Below are 20,998 nucleotides of genomic sequence, written 5' to 3'. Positions count from 1 at the left end.
ACAGTGAAGTGAGGACTTATCAAGTGACAGGACGCTCTCACGGGGAAAGCCTGGCAGACTCAGGTGAACAGCTGTGCTGAGCTTCTTTGGCAAGCTGGTTATATGGGGTATAAAAATGGGCGGAATATCCACTGGGGAGGGACAGGTTTGGGGTCATATTCACTGATTTCCATCCCAACTCCACCTTCCTGAGGGAAAGAACGATTTTTGTCCTTATTTACTCTTGATTGGAAGTGTCATGGTATCAGTGCATGATGGGTACTTCTTCTCTGCAAGGCTAACTGTATCGTAATGAGAGTATAATGAGGATCAATGTCTACTGGAAGTCAAATCTTTAACCATCTTGGGCCTAGTTGGTTCTAATCAGTTTACATCCTATCCTCAATGACTGTGTCATTCTTTTAATGCTTGTGCCCTGCCCCCTTCCCTCCTGTGTCAAATTTAAGACCATCATGATGATAATCTAAGTTGGAGAGGAAACACATACATAACCTGAAAAAGCCAATATAACTTGACCTCAAAACCCCCTTGGCTGAGACTGCTTCATCTCTAAAGTCAAAAGGAAGGAAATATACATACTCACTGAGCATTTCCTCTTTGCCAGACACGTTGCTGGGCACCGAGCCCTGCTCTGACCTAGCTCTGGTGCACCTTTCCACTCTCATTTTATACCGCTCTCCCCTTTCTCCACTATTTTCTATCAGGTCCTAGAACATGTTAAACTCTTTCTGCCTTGGGTCCACTGTCTTTGTTATTTCCTTCATCTGGAAATCCTAAATGCCACATCCTCGGAGAATATTCATCAAGCAATCTGACCTAAAACAGGAGCACTTGTCATTTCTTTCCATAGCACTTATAATTCATAAATATGTATTTATATATCTGTTTGTTTGTCCTCTGTATCTCCCACTAGACTATAAGTTCCATGAGGGCAGGGACTATATATCTTCCTAGCTCACCACCACATCCCCAAGCACACTACATGAAGTATAGCAAATGCTCAATAAATATTTGTTGAACAAATAAAATAAATTTTTGCAATAATAACTCATTCAATGTTTGTAACAACATTGTGAAGTATTACCTACATCTTAAGGAAGAGAAAAGTAAGGCTCATAAAGGTGGCATATCTTGCCTAAAATCACTATATAACTAGAAAGCAGACTTCTGATTCAAACTCAGGTCTTTCTGATCACAGAACTCTTTATATTAAATAATATCATATTCCTATGGTGAATGCTTACCCACTCAAAAAATAAAAAACCTTAAAAGGAGAAATGCTGTTTGTAACAAAATTTCCTCCTTACCACATTCCTCAAGTTAATAAGAATTCAAAGGAAATGATCATTCCACTGGGTGCAAGTGTATTAATTTTTAAAATTCTTTTCCATTTATATGACAATCATCAATAGCAACCATACCAACAGAATTTGAGTATTTGCTAAGCATCTCTATGTAATCAAATATATAATAAATTCTATATTTTAAATATTTTTTTCAATCAACTAGGAATTGTTAACATTTGGAGATGCAGTAACCAGGGTATCGTGAAAATGTCTAAAAGCATACAAGACCAGGATTCTGACCAAACTCTAGCTGTTAACAGGTTTCATCAGATTTTAATTCTAAAGTAAGGTTAAATCATGAAACAGATTTCAAAATCTGCAAATACAGGTGATAAGTTAAATGTCACTAGACCCATATAGTGGAATACTGTGCAGCTAGGAAAATTATGCATTAGAAAAATATTTGATGATAAGTTTTGGAAAAAAAAACATATAGTGATTCAGCTTATGATACCAATTTTACAATATATGTATCTGTGTGTATGCAGGATAAAATAATTTGAAGGATACACACCAACATCTAACCAGTGGTTATCCCTCATTTGAGGGATTAAGCGTGGTTATTCTTTATTATTTTTATGTCTTTTTCTATTTGTACTAATTCTTCTATATTTTAGCTTTCCTAACCAGTGAATTTTATAGCCAGAAAAATGAGATTAATTCAAAAGAAATACATTTTTATTTTTGAAACATCTGTGAGGTATCCATGTATGTGGCTATGCATATACATAAAATCTCAAACTGTCAGTTTAACCTTTCAGTCCCCGTGGCTTTCACTGATCTTTGAACAGAATTAACCAGTTGTTTGGCTGTCATGGTAATACATCCTGGAGTACTTTTAGAAGCCATTACTCAGTTGGTAACAAGAAGCGTTTTGGCTCATGGCTCCAAGACAAGTTCAGGGTTTCTTGGCTACAAGGCCCAATTAGATTGAGAAAAGTTTTCTTTAACTCTGTTAATCAGTTATACTGACAGGACCAACATTTGTCAGATAGTTTCTGTAATTAAGGGACCGTAATACACAATTCCATTAAAATATTTCATGGCATAAAAAGTATTATATGTTAATTTGAATGTTTACTACATATTTCATCACACTTGCACTCACCACCACCACAAGTTAAAAATGCATACGCCAACCTTCAGCCCAGGGTGACTTCTAAGGTAGAGTTATGAACCCCAACTGAAATAGTGGGGTTGTAATGGAAATGCTGACAACCTTAACTATAGCGGCATGAACAACACTGACTATAATAAAATCCTTGTTCAGATATAACTCACATAAAAAGTAAAAGCCAAGGGCTGTGAGCAGCTCAGTACATTTAAGCCATTTTTCAACACATTCGAAAGCCATATACTTCTGTATTCCTTTCAAAGCAATACCTGATGCCTTCTCAGACTTCTGGGTTTTGTTTCTAAAAATCTGTATACACTAATATCTCATATGACTCCCTGTGAAACATTTTTCCCCTTTATCTTCAGCTGGTGAGAGCGCTAAGGAAACTTTTAGGAAATAAATGTTATTTTTGTCTTGCCTTGCTTTTGCATTTTCAATATCCCAGGGAATGGACTTGTGCGGTGAATTCAGGGAGATAAAAAGCGCCCAACAAATTCTGATTTGCAAAGTCTGTTAAAGTGACTCTGCATTAAAATCGTCCGTGTAAAACCAAAGAGGAGAATATGGTTGCACAAGAGTTTAATTAGCACTTCACTGCCCCTCCACCCCTGCCCCCGGAATGTCAAAGGAGTGGTTTCTCTTTTCTTTCATGCTAATAATGATGATGATAATAATAATAATTTTAAAAAGCAGAAGAAATCAATTACATGAGTCAAAAAGCTCTGGCAAAAGCAGCAGTGACAGTCACTGTTTATTTTTTAATTAAGGTGTTACAGTACTCTGAGCACTCACAGCTGCAAGCAGACCACACACTGGGATAGCTGGCCAGAAGCACTGTCAAAGGGAACACTGACAAGCGACAGCGTTGCTGCTCTTGTCTGTAGACAATCCCTCAAGTCTAGCTGGCACGAACATTGAGTTTAAGAATCTGGAGAACGACCGAGGATTGATTTAGCTCATATTAACAATTTCTAGCACAATTCAGAAACTACTTAACGGCAAATCTCTTTGATTTCTCCAATCTCGTATAGTTGCTTATAATTTAAACATTGTAACATTGCAATGCGAGTATGGTCCTAAACATTATCCTGCAAGTAGCCTCATTAATCACAATCATTTCCCATTGTTTTAACACTGTGGAAGACCACAGTAAGGCACAGAATGAAGATGATTAAATGATTCTGGTTGTTAGAGAGACAAGAAAAAAAAAAGGCTGTTTATAGATATGTGTTTCTTTTCTTATATAAGAAATTGAGAATGTGATTTACTTCATCTAAGACTGTGTTTAGAGAGAGAGGCGATTCTGCCATGATTGAAACCCATAGCAAATTAAATTATATTTTGCAAAATATCTGAACTTCGAAAGCTTTTAACATCACAGTAAGGCTCAGCATATACTTTTACTACTTTAAATGGCAGTAAATCTTAATGAAAGAATTAGTTTTAAGACTAGAAATACAGCTAAAACACAAAATGCAAATATGCTAATTGTTTGACCCTGCTATATACTTGTTCTGAAATGTGATCAGACAGAATAAATACTTCTTTTCTTTATAAGTCCTTCCAAACTTAATTGATGACACTGAATCTGAAATTACAGCTAACACGAGAACTTTTATTTTAGTTTGGTTTTTTTTTTGGCGGGGGCGTAGTAATTAGGTTTTATTTATTTACTTTCTTAATGGAGGGACTGGGGATTGAACCCACGACCCAGTATATGCTAAGCACACACTCTAACACTGAGCTCTACCCTCCCCTCTTCTTTGGAGTGTTAGTGGTATGACGCTGCTGATGCTAGAAGTGAAATCCATTCAGGGGATCATGTATGTTTAAAAAAAAAACTGATGTGGGTAATTTCAAATTCTTACATATGTTGTTTGGATAGTATCTTCGTAGAAATATTATTTTAACTGTTTCTGCAATCTGTCTCCCCATTATTCGATTCTTCGTCTACTGCTCATGTCGCATTCCAAATCCAATAGATTTTTAAGTCCTGCATTTTTTCTAAAATCTTTCCTTTCTAGGCTCACTACTATGGCTCCTTAGCTACTGAAAAGGGAGATTCTAGATCATGGAGGACGTGATATTATTATAAGATTTGACTGCAGAATGAAAGAGCTGAAATTATGTTTGTAAATCATTTTTTAAAAATCCTCAAGGCTAAGAACTATGTTTCTTTCTGGGTATTAATTCCATGTCTATTAGTTTACTTCTTAAAGATATGACCACCTGGAGACTGCAGTAACCTACACTGCTGTTTTGGCAAAACATTCACTAAGAGAGAAAAATTAAAATGTCACTGATCACATTTGTATAATCCTCTCTAGGAGAAGACAATATAAACCAGGTAACACTTCTAGTGCCAGATCGAATGTAACTCAAGATTAGTTAGTTGGTTTTCTACATGCAGATAGAGTTTACTAGGCACATACTTGAATTTCACTTTCCTGGGCTTTCTTTTGGTAAACAGTATTTCTCAAGTAAAGCAGTTAGCTGGGCTGCCGTTTGGCTTACAGTTTTCAAGAAGAACAAATGGCTATCTTCCCTGTTAGCAATGCACACTTTTGCATATTGCAATGCACATAGTTTGCACCCCACCACATGGCAATGGTGTCAGGTCTTGGAAGATGTTACTCTCATCTTTACCACAAACCCTTGCTTACTATCTGCTTGATCTGTACCTGGGTTTAAACTGCATCCATTTCCTGAAATTACCTGCCTGCTTTAATTCCCAGAATGATTATATTTCAGTGAATGCAAATATAATAAAAACACAGACACACACATCAGTCTTCCCTTTTAAAAAAGCTGCTGGTTACAAGTAGGTATTTTGAGTAAGTGTTGAAGGGATTTTTAATGTTTAAAAATATGGTGAGGAGTTGAAACCATACAACTCTTAGAAGAAAAGACGAGAAAAGCTCCTTGACATTGGTCTTGGTGGTAATTTTTTGGATTTGGTACCAAAAGCACAGGCAACAATAACAAAAAAATAAACAAGCAGTGCTCGCTGCAGTAGCACATAGACTAAAATTGGAAGGATACAGAGAAGACTAGCATGGCCCCTGTGCAAGGATGACAAGCAAATTCGTGAAGCGTTCTGTATTTTCGGTTGGGTGGGAGTGGGAGGGGCGGGATAAAATAGGAGTTTGGGATCTGCAGATACTAATTACTATATATAAAACAGATAAACAACAAGAACCTACTGTACAGCACAGGGAACTATATTCAATATCTTAATCTCCGAATAACTTAACAATAGCCAATAACAGAAAGGAATAGGAAAAAGAATATATATGTATAACTGAATCACTATGTTGGACACCATAAACTAATACAACATTGTAAACCAACTACAATTAAAAAACTAAAAATAAATAAGTAAATAAACAAGCAGAATTACATTAAAACTAAAAAGCTTCTGCACAGGAAACAATCAACAAAATGAAAAGGCAACTCACAAAATAGGAAAAAGTGTAAGCGATGTGTCTGATAAGAGGTTCATATCTAAAATATATAAGAAACTCATATAATAGCAAAAAAACCAAACCACCCAATTAAAAAATGGGCAAAGGACATGAAAAGACATTTTTCCAAAAAAGACACGCCAATAGCCAATAGGTATGTAAAAAGGTGACCAACATCAGTAATCATCAGGGAAATACAAAGCAAAACCACGATGAGATTATCACCTTATACCTGCTAGGATGAGTATTATAAAGAAGTCAAAAGATAGCAGGTGTTTGCAAGGATGTGAAGAAAGGGGAACTCTTGTACACTGTTGGTGGGAATGTAAAATGGTACAGCTACTGTGGAAAAACAGTATGGAGGTTCCTCAAAAAATTTTAAAAATAACTACTATAGGATCCACTAATCCCACTTCTGGGTATATATCCAAAGGACATGAAATCAGTATCTTATAGAGATATCTGCACCCCTGTGTTCACTGCAGCATTATTCACAGCAGGCAAGACATGGAAACAACCTAAGTGTCCACTGACAGCTGAATGTATAAATTGTGTACGTATACACACACACGCACACACACATGCTCTCTCTTTAGTGCTATGACCTCAATTATTTTTCATTTCACATATATGTGATATCTGTCTGTCTGTCTGGCTTTTTAACTCCCAGGTTCACCCATGTTGTTGCAAATGGCAGGACTTCCTTCTCTTGTAAGGCTGAATAATATTCCATTTTTAGTTATATGTGAAATGAAAGAAAAATTGAACTCATAGTATCAGAGAATAGATTGACGGTTATCAGAGGCTAGGGGGCGAGAAAAGGTTGGGGAAAAGGGGAGATTTTGATCAAAGGGTACAAACTTCCGGTCGTAAGATGAATAAGCTCTGGAGACCTACTACACAGTATGGTGACTATAGTTAACAATAATGTATACTCAAAATTTGCTAAAAGAGTGGATCTCAAGTGTTCTCACCACACACACACAAACAGTAACTATGTGAGATTATGGATTGTTAATTAGTGTTAATTATGGTATTCACAATACATCAAATTATCAAAACATCACATTGTACAACATAAATATACACAATTTTTATTTGTTCATCAGACCTTAATAAAAAAATATGGTGAAGAGCACATGGTGGTGAAGTCTTGAAACCACAAAAATGGTCTCCATTTTCCTCAAGCATTTTTGCTAAGAATTTCAATATGCTCAGAGCTCTGATTAGAAGACACAGGAATCAACGATTTACAAAATAAATAAAACTAATCATACATGTTGAAAAACACTAGACTTTCTAGGTGATAAATCTTATTGCATTTGCAGATCCTCTAAACCCCAGAACACTGCATACTATTTCATGTGTGTTAATCTCCAAATAACTACCTACAATCGTCCCCTGGTATACATGTCATGATTCCAGGATCCCCCACGGATACCAAAATCCATGGATGCTCAAGTCCCTTATATAAAATGGCATAGTACAGTCAGCCTTCATACCCATGGGCTCTACATCTGCAGATTCAACCAGCCGCAGACTGAAAATCATTGATTATGCAGATGTAGAACCCATGGATTCTGAGGGCCAATTGTACGGAGTTTTGTGATGAACAAGAGTTTATCAGGGCTCATACATATCTACGTGTGCATGCATGTGTGTGTGTGTGTGTGTGTGATTTTCTGCATGTGTGTATGTGACATTAGTAATTTTTTTCTTTAAAACAAAGGCTCCTTCATAGATAATACAAATGATACATTATGTGCAGAACAGAACAACATCTGGTGCACTGGTTTAATAGAGCATATCTAAAAGTTGTACTTATCATTATTCTTTTACAGTTTCAATCAAATTAAATTATTTTACATGCTGGAAATTCCTAAGGCACTTTTATGCCACTTAAACGGGTGTCCTTCTAATTCAATCAAAAATACCCTATCGTTACGTGGGATCCCTAGTCTCAGGGTTCAATATTTCAGCCTCTTCTCTCTACTCTCACTCTCCTGGTGATCTTACCCATTCACATGGATTTAAATATTATCTATGTGCTGATCGCTTTCAAATGTCAATCTCTAGTCCCAATATCTCCCTGAAGTCCAGGCTCTCATATCCAACTGCCTACCGGACGCTTCTATTTTGATATCTAATAGGTATCTAAAACTTATTACGACCCAAACTGAACTCCGGATATTTGCAACTTCCAAACCCGGTCCTTCTACAGTCAGTCTTCCCCATTTCAACTGATGGCAAATCCATCTTTTTTCATTTGCTCTGGTTGCAATGTTTGGAGTCACTGCTGAAGATTCATACTGTCCTACTCCTCATCCTATTTATAAACAAATTCAGATGGCTTAATCTTTAGAAAAATAGTAAGTCTACACTTCTCATAAGGTCCACCACTGACACTCTAATTGATGCCTAACATCCTTCCTCACTTGATCAACTTCAATGATCTGATCGCTCACTCCTCTTGCCATATTGCGATCCAGTTCTCCACTTGGCAGCCGGAATGATTCCTTTAAACGTAAGTCAGATCTCATTACTCCCACAGTCTCAACCTGCTAATCGTTTTTCATCCAACTCTAAATAAAAGCCCAAGTCCATTCCAGGGCCTACAAGGTCATATATACACTTGCCTGTGGCCACACCTCCAATCTCTTTCCCTATCACTCTCCCCTCACTCACTGCCTCCCCTACTCTCCCTCAAATACATTATGCACTTAGAAGACTCATGGACTTCTGTACTTGCTCTTTCCATTGTGTGCACGGTCCTTGACTGAGTTATAAATATGGCTTGCTGCTTCAGTTTAATCAAATTGCTGGCCAAAGGTCACCTCCACAAGGACGCCTCCCTGACCACTATATGTAATACTATAGCACCCTCTGTCACTCTCTATTCTCTTACCTTGCTTTATTTTTCTTCATAACACTCATTGACTGAATGGAATTATACTGCATATTTCTCCGTTTCTCCCATGAAAATGAGACTATTCACTACTAGTGCCCAAAGGTTCAGAATGGGGCTAGGCACGTGATCAGTGCTCAGTAATTATTTGTTCAGGAAATGAGTGAATAAATGAATGAACTGTATGACAAGTTATATCTGAAAATTATTTCATGATTATAAATAGAAATATATAGTCAATGCTCTTTATTGATGGATTCCATATTTGTGAATTTGCCTACTTGCAGAAATTTATCTGTAACTCCAATCAATACTTGCAGTGACTGTGCGGTCATTCACAGACATGCACACGTAGAGAGTGGTGAAAAATCTGAGTTGTCTAAGGTGAACATTTCCAGCCGAGGTTCAACAAGGTGACATTCTGCCTTCTTGTTTCAGCTCACATAGTGAAAACAAGTGTCCTTCTGCAACCTATTCAGTGCCACGTTTTTCTATTTTTGTGCTTTTTGGGGGGTTTGGTTTTTAAAATGACCCCCAAACACAGTGTTGAAGTGCTGTCTAATGTTCCCAAGTGCAAGAAGGCTGCAATGTGCCTTATAGAGAAAATACATGTGTTAAATAGGTTTCATTCAGGCATGATAACGTTATAGTGCTGTTGCCTGTGAGTTTAATGCTCATGAATCAACTATATACATTAAATAAGGTATCTTTAAACATAAACACATTAACAAGGTTATGTATTGACCACTTGATGAAAATGGTATGACCAGAGGCTCGCAGAAATCTAACTCTGTATTTCCCGTAGGAGCAATGATTCAGTGTTCACTAATTCAGTGTTTATGATGACTTTACAGAACATAACAAATGCAAATAATAAAAATCAACTGTATATACCGAAGAGAAAATACAGAAAAGACAAAAATATTACTGACAGCAAATATTGCCATTAAGTCTGTTAAGTATATTATGATTAATAATATTTGGATCTTATTATATATTATTTTATTTAAATTTACTATATTATTTGTATTCACCATGTCATTAAAGTTCATTGAATGCTTGATTTTATTCACAATATATCACATTATGTGTATATTCTATGATTCATTTTATTACTTCTCTTAATTCTTAGCTCTTTGGGATATTTCCAGTTATTCACTGTTATAAATAATGTTACAAATGAAATTCTTGTGCATAAATATTGGTACCCATTTCCGATCATCTTCTTAGGACAAATTAAATATTTGCAATTAGTTTAAGGCTCTTGATACATTTTGCTTTCTGAAAAGTTGAAGTCATCTTGATCTTGGACCATTAATGCAAAACTATCTCCCCTACACCACCTATGTCAGCACTGAGTATATGACTGTTTTTAATCTTTGTCAGTTCAATAGCTGAAAACTTGTAAATTATTATTTTATGTGCATTTCTTCCATTACTTATGAGGTCGAACATTGTTGGTATGTTTGTCTTCTGAGATGGATGGCACATGTATTAGAATCGTTTCCAATGAGTTTCTAAGTTGGACTACCAACTGAGGTCATTAGTAGATGTGTATGAGATAATTCATTTTCTTTGGAAGAACTCCTATTCAATGTGGTTTCTAATCATAAAAGATACATGAATAAACTGCCAAGTTAATTTAAAGTATGCCCAAACTTCCATGGAATAGATAACTGAAGAAAAGTGACATATTTAAAACAAGGGATACGAATGTGCAACTCAGGGTCTGCAAGTCATTATTAGAGTTAAATAAACAAATGTTTAGGTGGTGATCCGTATTGCTCAAGAAGGGTGGGCCGTGGAGATAGTTATTCTTTGTTCATCACCACAGGGAATGTTACCATTTTCTGTGAACATGTAGAAGGAAAAATTAATTGAATGAAATTCTAAATCCTGACACTATCATTTTATATATTTAACAGTTCAGTGCAGTTTAAAGGAAATCAATATGTGTTTGTAGTTGTACGATTTCATTAGGTGTTTCAAATTATAATAATTAATATTCCCATTAAAATACAGAATTTATCAAGGTTTATACTGCCTTCTCACTTCATCTTAAATTTATGAATAAACTTTTCATATTTTATATTTCTTTCAACTATGTTTTTGCTATTACTCTCAGTGTTGTTATAGTGAAAAGAACAAGGGATACAGACGTAGCCAAAATTTGAGCTCTTATTGTGTGACCTTGAGGACTTTACTTAATGTTTCCGAGACTCAGTCTCTTCTCTAAAAGCAGGCTTAATGCAGTGCCAGGCACTAAGTAAGCTCTTTGTAAATGGTAGTGGTTAATATTATCACTATTAGGTATTAGAAAAAAATGCATAATTAAGTGGAGAAGCAATAGCTCGCATAAACATTAGCCCTGGGTTTTGTGCTACAAATGCAAACAGAATCCATTTCTTAAAAATGCACATAAAATATATGTTTTATTATCATTTTCATTAGTTATTATAATAATATTTTAAATTCATACCTTTTTTATTTCCCCTAAACATTTACTATTAATTATTTAGCATATTCAATTAAAACTATATGCTTTTTTTTTCCTCTTCCATGTTTATATACCCTAAGAACAGAGATATCTTATCAAAATAGGATATTGGAAATTTTAAGATTAACTCTTGAATGTGGAATAATGATTCTTCATACAAATTTGGAGATGTCATTCAAAATAAGATGAGCCTATATGATCATGTTTTTAGAGTCTGATTTCTAGAAGACTACAAGATAGAAAAAAGTAAAAAGAACATATAAAGAAAATAAAATTAATGACATCATATATTATTTCAGAGAGCTTTATGATTTAACAAGTGAATTTTGTCCTTCATTTTTAAAATGGGAACAAAGAAACATAAAAAAAACCTGATCAAAACCATCTGGAATTAACATCTCTATGCTAGCTTGAATAATATGCCATTATTTACATATGATACCTTCCTCTTAAGGCATATACACACTGTATATCTCATTTTATTATCATAATGCACTGAGGGATAAGTAGGATAAATATGACCATCTCTATTTTTCCAATTGAGAAATACTGGACAAATGAGGAAACAGGCAGTGAGAGGTTAAATGGCAAAACTATGATCCAACAAGCAGGTAGTAACAAAGTTGAAACTCGAATGTTTACGTTATGATTCTCATCCTTGGCCATACGATTTCTAGCATGTGTTTCCTTCAGATACGACTACACCAGAATCCTTTCCCACAGAGCTGTTAGCTTCCAATAGGAGTCACAGTTTTTTCCCTTACTATTTCAATGAATCTTCTAATTAACGTGCCAACTCCATTCTGACTGTTTTATGTGGAAATACTTTAAAGGAGTTTGGGTCATATAAGATTAGCATAAGTAAATATTACATTTTCTACTGACTAATTTTTCCTCATCAACTTACAGAATCCAAATTCCAGAAAAAGACCCCAGTTATATGTAAGAGATCATACCAGCAGTGTAGTCCCTCATGACTTGGTCTCTGTGCTCAAGCCACGTTTGAAACGTGTAAAAAGTGGAGAATGGAGGCAACTGACTGGGTAGATCTGATACTCTTTACTCTCTTGAAGTCCCCAACTCTTATATTCCAAAACCAGGTTCATCCTTATTGATGAATCCATCAGAAGAATTGGCAGTGGTAAAAATTGCAATGACAGTAACCAAGTTGATTACCAGATTCTACCCATTTTTCCCTAGTGGTACAAGGGACTCTACATTCAGAGCAGGAGTTGCCTCTTGCTATGACTCTGTTCTGGCAGTAGAGAGCTTGTTCTTTCTTCATTTCTTTCATACTACCCTCTTCCCTCACTCTCTACTTAACATTCTCACTATAACCTCTTGCATCAAATATGCCTCCGTATTGTAATTCAGAAGTCAATCGCATTATAACATTTGATGTACGAATATTCACTTTTCAACTAACAAGCTTGAATCCACAATGAAATTAAACAGAGCAATAGTCCCATATATCCTATTTCCTGACACTGAAGCAAAGGCAATGATAACAATGACAGCAGTGACAGGTTCTTGGTGAAAATTTCAACTCAAGATGTGCTCAGGACATATTAGGATTCAATGATATACAAGACGGCATCATATTGACAACAGCCTCGGAAAGATCACCCTGAATGTTTACATGATCTATAATGGGCTTAGTGGGGTATTTTTTTTCCTTCCTTTTAAAATTTTTAATTCTAGAGGGCACCCATCCACTCTCAGACTAAAAGACACTTTGATAAAATCCTTAAGTGACATACAACTTGCTGAAAAAAATAGTAATTATTTACAGTAACATCAGATCAAGTCTGACTGCAGGTATTTATACAATGCATGTGATCATTATATCTAAGCACCGGTAAACATATGAGGACCTTTTGAATTAAAACATAACACCATTCTCCCTTTTCATCAGTCATTACACACTTTAAAAATTTTAATGACCGGCTTTTAAATGCTTTGTTGAAGCCTATATACATTGTATACACAGGCAGCCAGTTTTACTCAGCCTGCTAACATCTAGGGAAGGTCAATTCTATTGGCATTCTGTAACACTGGTTTATTATCATTCTGTGCTTCTAAAAATTTAGACCAAAACTCAAAGTTTAAATCTGCTAGGAAATCTGATGGTTTAATACATTCTCACATCTTGGGTCTTATGAGTTACTGTACACTGAATGCTCTTAAACCAGTAGGATTGTGTTCCATAATTCAAAGAGTTTTCAAAGAAACAGTAGACAATATGAAAGTACTTTTTTTTCAGGCATTAGAATAAAAGAAGTTTCGGCAGTTAGTTAGATCTTACATTACATCTTACATTAAAACAACTGGATGCTCCTTAAAAGAAATAAGACACGGACCAGGAAACTCTGTTAAGTCCTACTGTCCTCTTTCTTTTAACGGATCTTGTTTCTCCTCTTATACTTACAGTAAAAATTCATTTTCAGGTTGCTACTCTCCACTTGTCAACTTCCCACAATGGCTGATTTTGAAAGATGTCTGCTGTACTAAAATGATATGCAATGATTCAATGTAACAAACATTTATGGAGCACTGACTTCGCTCTGAGTTGCTGTGCTAGCCCCAAGTCAGGTGGACAAATGCGGCATATTCCTTGTCACTGAGGAACTCAACCTAGGAGGTCCAGAGAGAAGCAAAGAATGAAATGAAAAATGCAAATGTGGCGTGTGCTGTGTTACTAATAAGGCTGGACTGCTGCTGCAACACAAAGAAAGGAAAGGGGAATTCTGTCAAAATGGGGCTGGAAAGACTGAACCACTACACTATGTAGAGGAAGGAGCATTTGCACTCTAGGAAATCTTTTATTTGGTCAGTGTTGACTTTCTATATGTTTTCCAATATGTGAGCAGGAATCTCTGTTGGATATTTTAGACCACAAAGGAAACAAAAATGGAGGTGAAATATGTGTAATAAAATAACTCGAGACAAAGGGCTGCAAACCCTCATTGATTCTCCCACCGAGTTGTGTGATTGTGGGCAGTTCTTTCAGCATTTTGGGCCTCAGTTTCTTCAACTTTAAAATGATGAATTTGGACTAAATGCCATCTTGGGTCCCTTTTACCAGGGACAAGATGATCTCTGAAGCTTCTGACAGCTTTGGAATTTCAGAAAATGTTTTGGGTTTTTTTTTTTTTTTTTTGTGGTACCGACAACTTTTTTTTTTTTTTAACTCTGCTATGATTTTACTTTTTTTCTTTTTCTTTATTTCATAGCTTTTTCCCTACACTATTTCCTCTGATCTAAATTTTCATCATCATTAATCCTGTGAAGAAGTCAAGAGTGGATAAACAGCTAATCAGAGTTACTAATATGACATGGAAAGATGGCAGATGTCAAAAGGTACAATTGGTCATTAAAGTGTATAATAATTGACTGAATTCATAAGAAAGTAACACTGTTTATAGAAAACTTAACCAGCTTTTATTTTGTAGGATGGCAGTAATTTAACTGAAGGGAAATCCATTTCAGATTTCTGTAAAACCTTAGGATTAATAGCTCCTTCAAATACATTAATATAATTTTTCCCTGTTGAATGGAATAGTTTTAATTAAACTTTACTAACTCTTTTGGTTTAATCCCTCGAGCTGACCTATAAAACACTAGAGGTTTTAAATCAAACTGGAAAAAATCCTCAAAGCTGAAAGTTAAAGCGATAGCCACAGTGAGGGAGAAACAATAAAGGATTTATAAACTATGTCTAGTAAACCAGCAGCGCTTTAAACAATACAGATCTACAGATCTATGATATATAATTATATATATACATATTTAATCTTTAAAATCAGTCATTGGGGAAAAGGTAATGGTGGTTTATCAAATGTATTTTCAATATTTCAAAGGCATAAAAGTCTCTATAGCAACCACTTTTTTCCTCTCTAAAGACTCATTGGTATGTCAAACATGAATGAGAGGACCTGCAGATTTATAATTTAACCTAGAAGAAAATGACCAGAGAAATATTATTTTATTAATTCCACTAGCAATAAAATTACATGGTACGGTTTGATTCTGAACTTCATCAGGGTGACGAGATCTGTTTAGAAGAAAGGAACTCTCCTCCCTCCCCTCCCTGCTTCCCTCCCCCTCCCCGCAATAATAACTCAGTAGATAAATAAGTGACACCAAACCAAAACAAAACTGCTCTACAATTCTTTAGGCAATGCTTCGTAAACTTTTCCCACCCAAGCGCCCCTAATGGAAGAGAAGATTGAACACGCTCCCCTAGGGATGTGCTGCAAGTTTGAAATTTCTTTGAAGTCATCTGTTTTCTTTTAAAAATTCATGTGAATCTTGCATTCTACTCCATAATATAGATCTATTTTAATGTAAAAATGATGTGTGTTCCCCCAATATCTTTGAGTTACAGAGTTCTAGGAAAATATGCTAAGTTTACACCATAGCTTTGCATCTTCCAAGATGCACACAGTTTTAGAAGCTTAGCTTTACAAGGAATAAAGGCAATTATCAAATACATTTTTCCATAGATCCTACCTATTTCCTACTTTCAGTTTTCCTTTCAGTTCAAGGTAATTTTTTTCTCTGCCAGTTAATTCGAGCTCTATAACTTTAGTACTGAACTAAAATACATTTATTTGCTATACCAGACAGAAAAGATCCTTACTCTATCAAAATAGGTACTCGGGTTTTTATAATCAAAAAACATAGAAGTGGGAAGGGATAAGTTAGGGGTATGGGATTAACAGATACACAGTACTATATATAAGATAGACAAACAACAAGGATGTACTGTATAGTGCAGGGAACTATATTCAATATCTTGTAATAACCTCTAATGGAAAATAATCTGAAAAATATCTATGTATATATAACTGAATCGCCTTGCTGGACACCTGAAACTAACACAATTATTGTTAATCAACTATACTTCAATAAAAAATTAAAATAAAAAATAGAGATTTTTCAAAGGTGCAAGAAAGAAAAAAAGAAAAACAACCAAATAGAAGAAAAATATTAGTAGTCATACAATTGTTCTTTAACCATGAGTTACATAACTTAATTGCTAACTGAGTTAGTTTCATCTTAATCTGTATCATTCCAGTTTAAAAGAAAGGTACTTTTCTGTTTTTGTAGGCAATTATTTCAAAGGAGATAGCCCATCATCAAATAAAATGAATCACTATATAGTGCTGATCTATTTTTATTTTTGCAGGTTGACTTTGAATATATATCTACTTGCAATATACACCCTCCTAGAGGTGACAGAATGTGATTCAAACAGGACAGGAATGTATATTAATCAAACAAGACAAGTTAGACTCAAACATCAAGGAGAAGTGTTTAACTATAAATAAGAAGGGTGACCTTTCACTCTGCTTTTTTTTTTCCTGCAGACAAAATTCAAAAGTATCTTCTCCTAAGGCTTTAGTAGCAAAACATAAAAAAAAAAAAAAAAAAGAAGAAGAAGAAATGGAATCTGAACAGTGATTTGACAAATAATAGTCAGTTGTTTTAGAGGACAGGGCAAGTAGATTTCCAGGCATGGGCTATAGCATGAAATCATACACAGAGATAGGATTATCAGAAAGGAATAAAAATGGCTCAAGAGAAAATATGTCTGGGCACAACGAAATGAGAACTAGAAGGAAACGAAAGAGGATGTAAGCAGGCGGAATGGGCTTAAGAACTTTTTGAGTTGAGAACTCTGAGTCTGAATTTCATAGGGAAAGAAAAAGAACTAGTCAAAATAATGTGAATGTGGGGATTGTCACAGCCCCAACAGTGAGCTAGGAAGAGGATTTCTGGCCACAGTCTTTTGAATAAAATGGCAGGAAGAATACACAAAAGCAGAAAGAAGCAAACTACAACACAGAGGTTTTGCTCTTGAAATAGATAGGAAGAAAGAAGTTGGTGATATTGTAAAAGAAAAATATGAAAGGATTTACCAGAAGCCCAGACATAGGAAACCAACAGAACTGAATATAAAACATACTTAGCTGAGACTAGAGGAACTACACATACCCTCACAATTATTTCCTTCGAACAAGACAACAAAAACAACTATAATATTCATTAAAGAAATTAAAGATATTTCATTAATTTCATTACAGAAATATGTTGAGGGTGTAATTGACATTACCAGACCAGTAGAGAGGACCACTGAACAATATTACACAAACAATATTCTGGGTTTTATAGACACACTTCTTTTCTCCTTCAAAGGACACTAACAGTTTATATGGTTTGTAATAAACTTGGAAAACACATACTCTTTTGAGTCTTTACTGAAAGCCCTCCAAGTTATAAAGAAACGGTATATACTATAGTATAATTTCAAATATAAGATTTATGGCATACTTTCCTTACTCAAGAGGAACAACGCACTTCGCCACATATATAACCTCACCTTCAAGAAATGTTTCCTTGATCCATCCACCTTTCTTTCACTTTTCAGTTTCTTGCAAGAGGAAGACAAATAGTCACTAACCAACAAAGCTAATCAGTTCGAACTGAAACCCTGGAGACATTTTTGTTCCTCCTCTCCCTTTCTTCACTGATGCCAAGACTGCCTATTCTTATCCTTCGATGATGCCCTGCCACCTACCACATCAAGACCAGACTGCTTAGCATGACACCGAGGTCTCAGATGGCCACTTTACTGCTCCAGCCTGATAATCAATGACTCACCCATCCTCACACACCCTGCCTCTGTGCCTTGCTCATACTATTTGCTCTCTGGAAAGCATGCCCCTTTTCCAGGCCTGGAAAAATCCTATTCTTGTGCTTCACCATTTTGGACTCTTCCACAAATTCTTCCCCCATCTATCCATTCAAAAGTACTTTCTGTCTCATCTAAAACTACAGTCCATTATCTTTTCCTGTACCACTTCTCCTATTCATCTTTGTTTTATAAAATATTTGTATATATGTCTTTTCTTACCTTTCAGACTTTAAACATATTCAAGCAAGAACTATCTCACAATCATTTTGATATCACTGAAAGCCCCATCGTATGGCTCCTTTGCAAACAACATACATTTAAATGTTTATGAAATGAATGAACAAGCATTCTATCTGATCAGAGATATGAAAGCTTCAATAACCCAGAAGTGCTAAAAAATGAAGTCAGTCAAAAGCAGGTCATTAAAACACACTGTACTGTCAAATATCAGCTAATGGAAACTATCTTCCTGTTTTTTTATACCAGTAAACAAACAAAAAATACGATTAATGCTTATAGATTATTTAATCCTACCATTTAAAATAAAACACTTAGGCAAGGCGTAGTCTCAAAGCAGTTACAAATCAATTACCTTTGCTTGCACTTTCTACATGCTCCAGTTCTTCAGGAAATTTCAGGATATCCCGGTATTTTTCTTCACAAATTTCAGCGATAAAATGCAAGAGGGTTGTTTTTTGATCTGCTGATTTAGTATCTCTGATCTGGAATGAAATAACAACACATTTTTTAGTACTTTTTAATAATGTAAATAAAGACTTTTTCATAAACAAGTGAAATAAATGAATAAACTTAATTCATTATAACTAATTTAATTTTTTTTTAAGTTTGGGGTAGTTCCTAATGGGGTCTAGTAACAATGACCTTGATTGTAAAACGAACTCCGTATTTTAAAAGTGAGAAACATGACCCCAAAAGGTAAAAAATTAAAACTTTAATCTGTATTTCTCAAAATGTCTAAACTATTACGGCAAAATGAACTATTCTTTTCATGAGAAAGGAGCATTCGAGTATTGATAATAACAGTTCAAGTTAATGTGTGCTTTTGTTATCAGCATTCTGCTCTTTGCTTTACCACAGAAATATATTCTTGAAAGCTGGATTCGTTTGTGAGGTTGTATTTATTTCTAGCCATCAATGATGCAAATTAATGCAAAAGAGTAAGCACATTTTACCCTCCTTTACTTGCATGGGCCATCAAAAAGGAATAACTGAAGACTTTTTATGCTGATTTATAAACAGAATCTGACCACACAATCATGATAATATAATAAATTTTATTTGCTACACATTGTATTTTTTCCAGAGACATTAGAAAAAAAGATGCTATAGTCAAAACAATAAAAAAAATCTTCAAACTATAGGACAAAAAAAAATCTATGATGAGAATCTGAGTGTTTTCTTTAATATAACTCTCATACTAGACTAAGCTACAAATGAAATCAAGGATTTACTTTAAAAACAGAGGATAAAGACAGCATAAACTATCAAGTTTTCTCATTCTATTGAATGTTTTTAATTCTATAATCCTTAGATGATGGGTTTGTCCACTGATGTTCATACTGATTTGGGATTTTTAGCTTTAAGGATTACAGATTAGAATAAATGAGTATTCTTTACAAACAGGTTTATGAAAAGGCTGTGGAGGATACTTAGGTAATTACAGAGTAATTTAATCCTTATTGTTTTGGTGGCGAAGGAAAAACAATCGCATTTAACCATTGAGGCCCATACTTTTTGGTGCTACAGCTTTTTAACAACTGTTACGTCCCAACGATAGGAACGGATTTACAAGAAATGTTCATCTCAAGGCTCAAAACAGCCACAGGAGGCATGATGTTGATAGTTCAAGTAGTCACAATGATTTCTTTTTAGAATTTCTGGGATTACTTTATCCCACATAGGTAAAATATTTTAAATTTTGATTATCACGCTGAACCACCAAACACTTTTCAGCCGTACAAGGTTGAAAAGACACAATTCCAAGGACAAGCTATAAGAACAAAAAGCAACAAAAACCTCAAGGGTAGTTTGTCTTAAGTAAGGCTTGGAGCTGGAGAATCACTGGGTGGTTCCCTTTCCTAAACAGAGGCCTTCACCTGAGATGACAGTGCTATGTATGTGCACCAAATGCATTGCTTTCAGAGTACGCTGGATACTCCAAGTGATAAGGAAATAAACATTTTCTGTTTTTCTTACAAATTACTTGAATTCCTAAATCCTAAAATACTAAAAACATTGGGTGCTTAGGGAAAACTGCAGGGACATCTTCCTAAAGGAAAGGAAATTGATTTATATTTTATGAACTCTGTGGAGACAATTTACACACACACACACACACACACACACACACACCAAAAACCCACCCAACTATTTTTCAGGACACTAAATTGTACAAGTATATTATAATTTTTTAAAAGAAATACACATGGCCAACACTGGAAAGGAAAACACAGAGATAGAAAACTAGCACTGTGCTCATACGACAATCTTCTGGCTGATTTAAAAATTCGGTTTTTGGCACGCATGCTTGTAAGCGCTTAATTTTCAGAAACTGTATTTCATTGATAAATATTTATCCAGAATGAAGTTCATCAATACACTTTGTTAAAAAATGTAGTAGAGTTAATGGTTACATTTTAAAAACATAAACAAAGCATAACATTTCAATTACGTATCTTTGTTGAAATCAGAAAGAGTTGTAAACAGAGTGTGCATGCACTTTTTAAAACTGTATGTAACACTCTCTTTAAAGCATGGACAAACATGGCCAAGTGCCTGTCTTGTCAAGGTGAGAAATATCTTAGTTGGTATGGGAGAGAAATTGCTAAATCTGTACTGCAGTATTTATTTTTAAAATGACCTCACACAGGGAGTCCATTTTAAGGTTTCAAACTGGCAGGCAACGATCACGACAAATATGTGGTCATTCTTATTTTTCTCCATGTGCA

General features: G+C 35.1%; 1 protein-coding gene and 1 non-coding gene across 5 annotated transcripts in view; one reads left to right on the top strand and one right to left on the bottom strand.

Annotated features, from left to right (window-relative positions):
* Positions 1–20,998, bottom strand: part of DIAPH2 (diaphanous related formin 2) — a 797,042-nt gene that overhangs the window by 365,555 nt on the left and 410,489 nt on the right. For 3 of the 4 annotated variants that reach the window (XM_074359371.1, XM_074359369.1, XM_074359370.1), the window contains one exon: positions 18,622–18,751. In XM_074359371.1, coding sequence (XP_074215472.1) covers positions 18,622–18,751 — 130 coding nt within the window. Of the gene's footprint in view, positions 1–6,553; positions 13,964–18,621; positions 18,752–20,998 lie in introns of those variants that run through there. The other variant, XM_074359372.1, reaches the window with a different exon arrangement.
* On the top strand, positions 5,464–5,570 carry LOC123615699 (U6 spliceosomal RNA). The gene has a single exon (XR_006723375.1). It is a non-coding gene; the product is annotated as a U6 spliceosomal RNA (small nuclear RNA).

Source organism: Camelus bactrianus, chromosome X, assembly GCF_048773025.1.
Source record: "Camelus bactrianus isolate YW-2024 breed Bactrian camel chromosome X, ASM4877302v1, whole genome shotgun sequence".
NCBI classification, from domain to species: domain Eukaryota; kingdom Metazoa; phylum Chordata; class Mammalia; order Artiodactyla; family Camelidae; genus Camelus; species Camelus bactrianus.
This window is presented reverse-complemented; position numbering and strand designations above follow the sequence as displayed.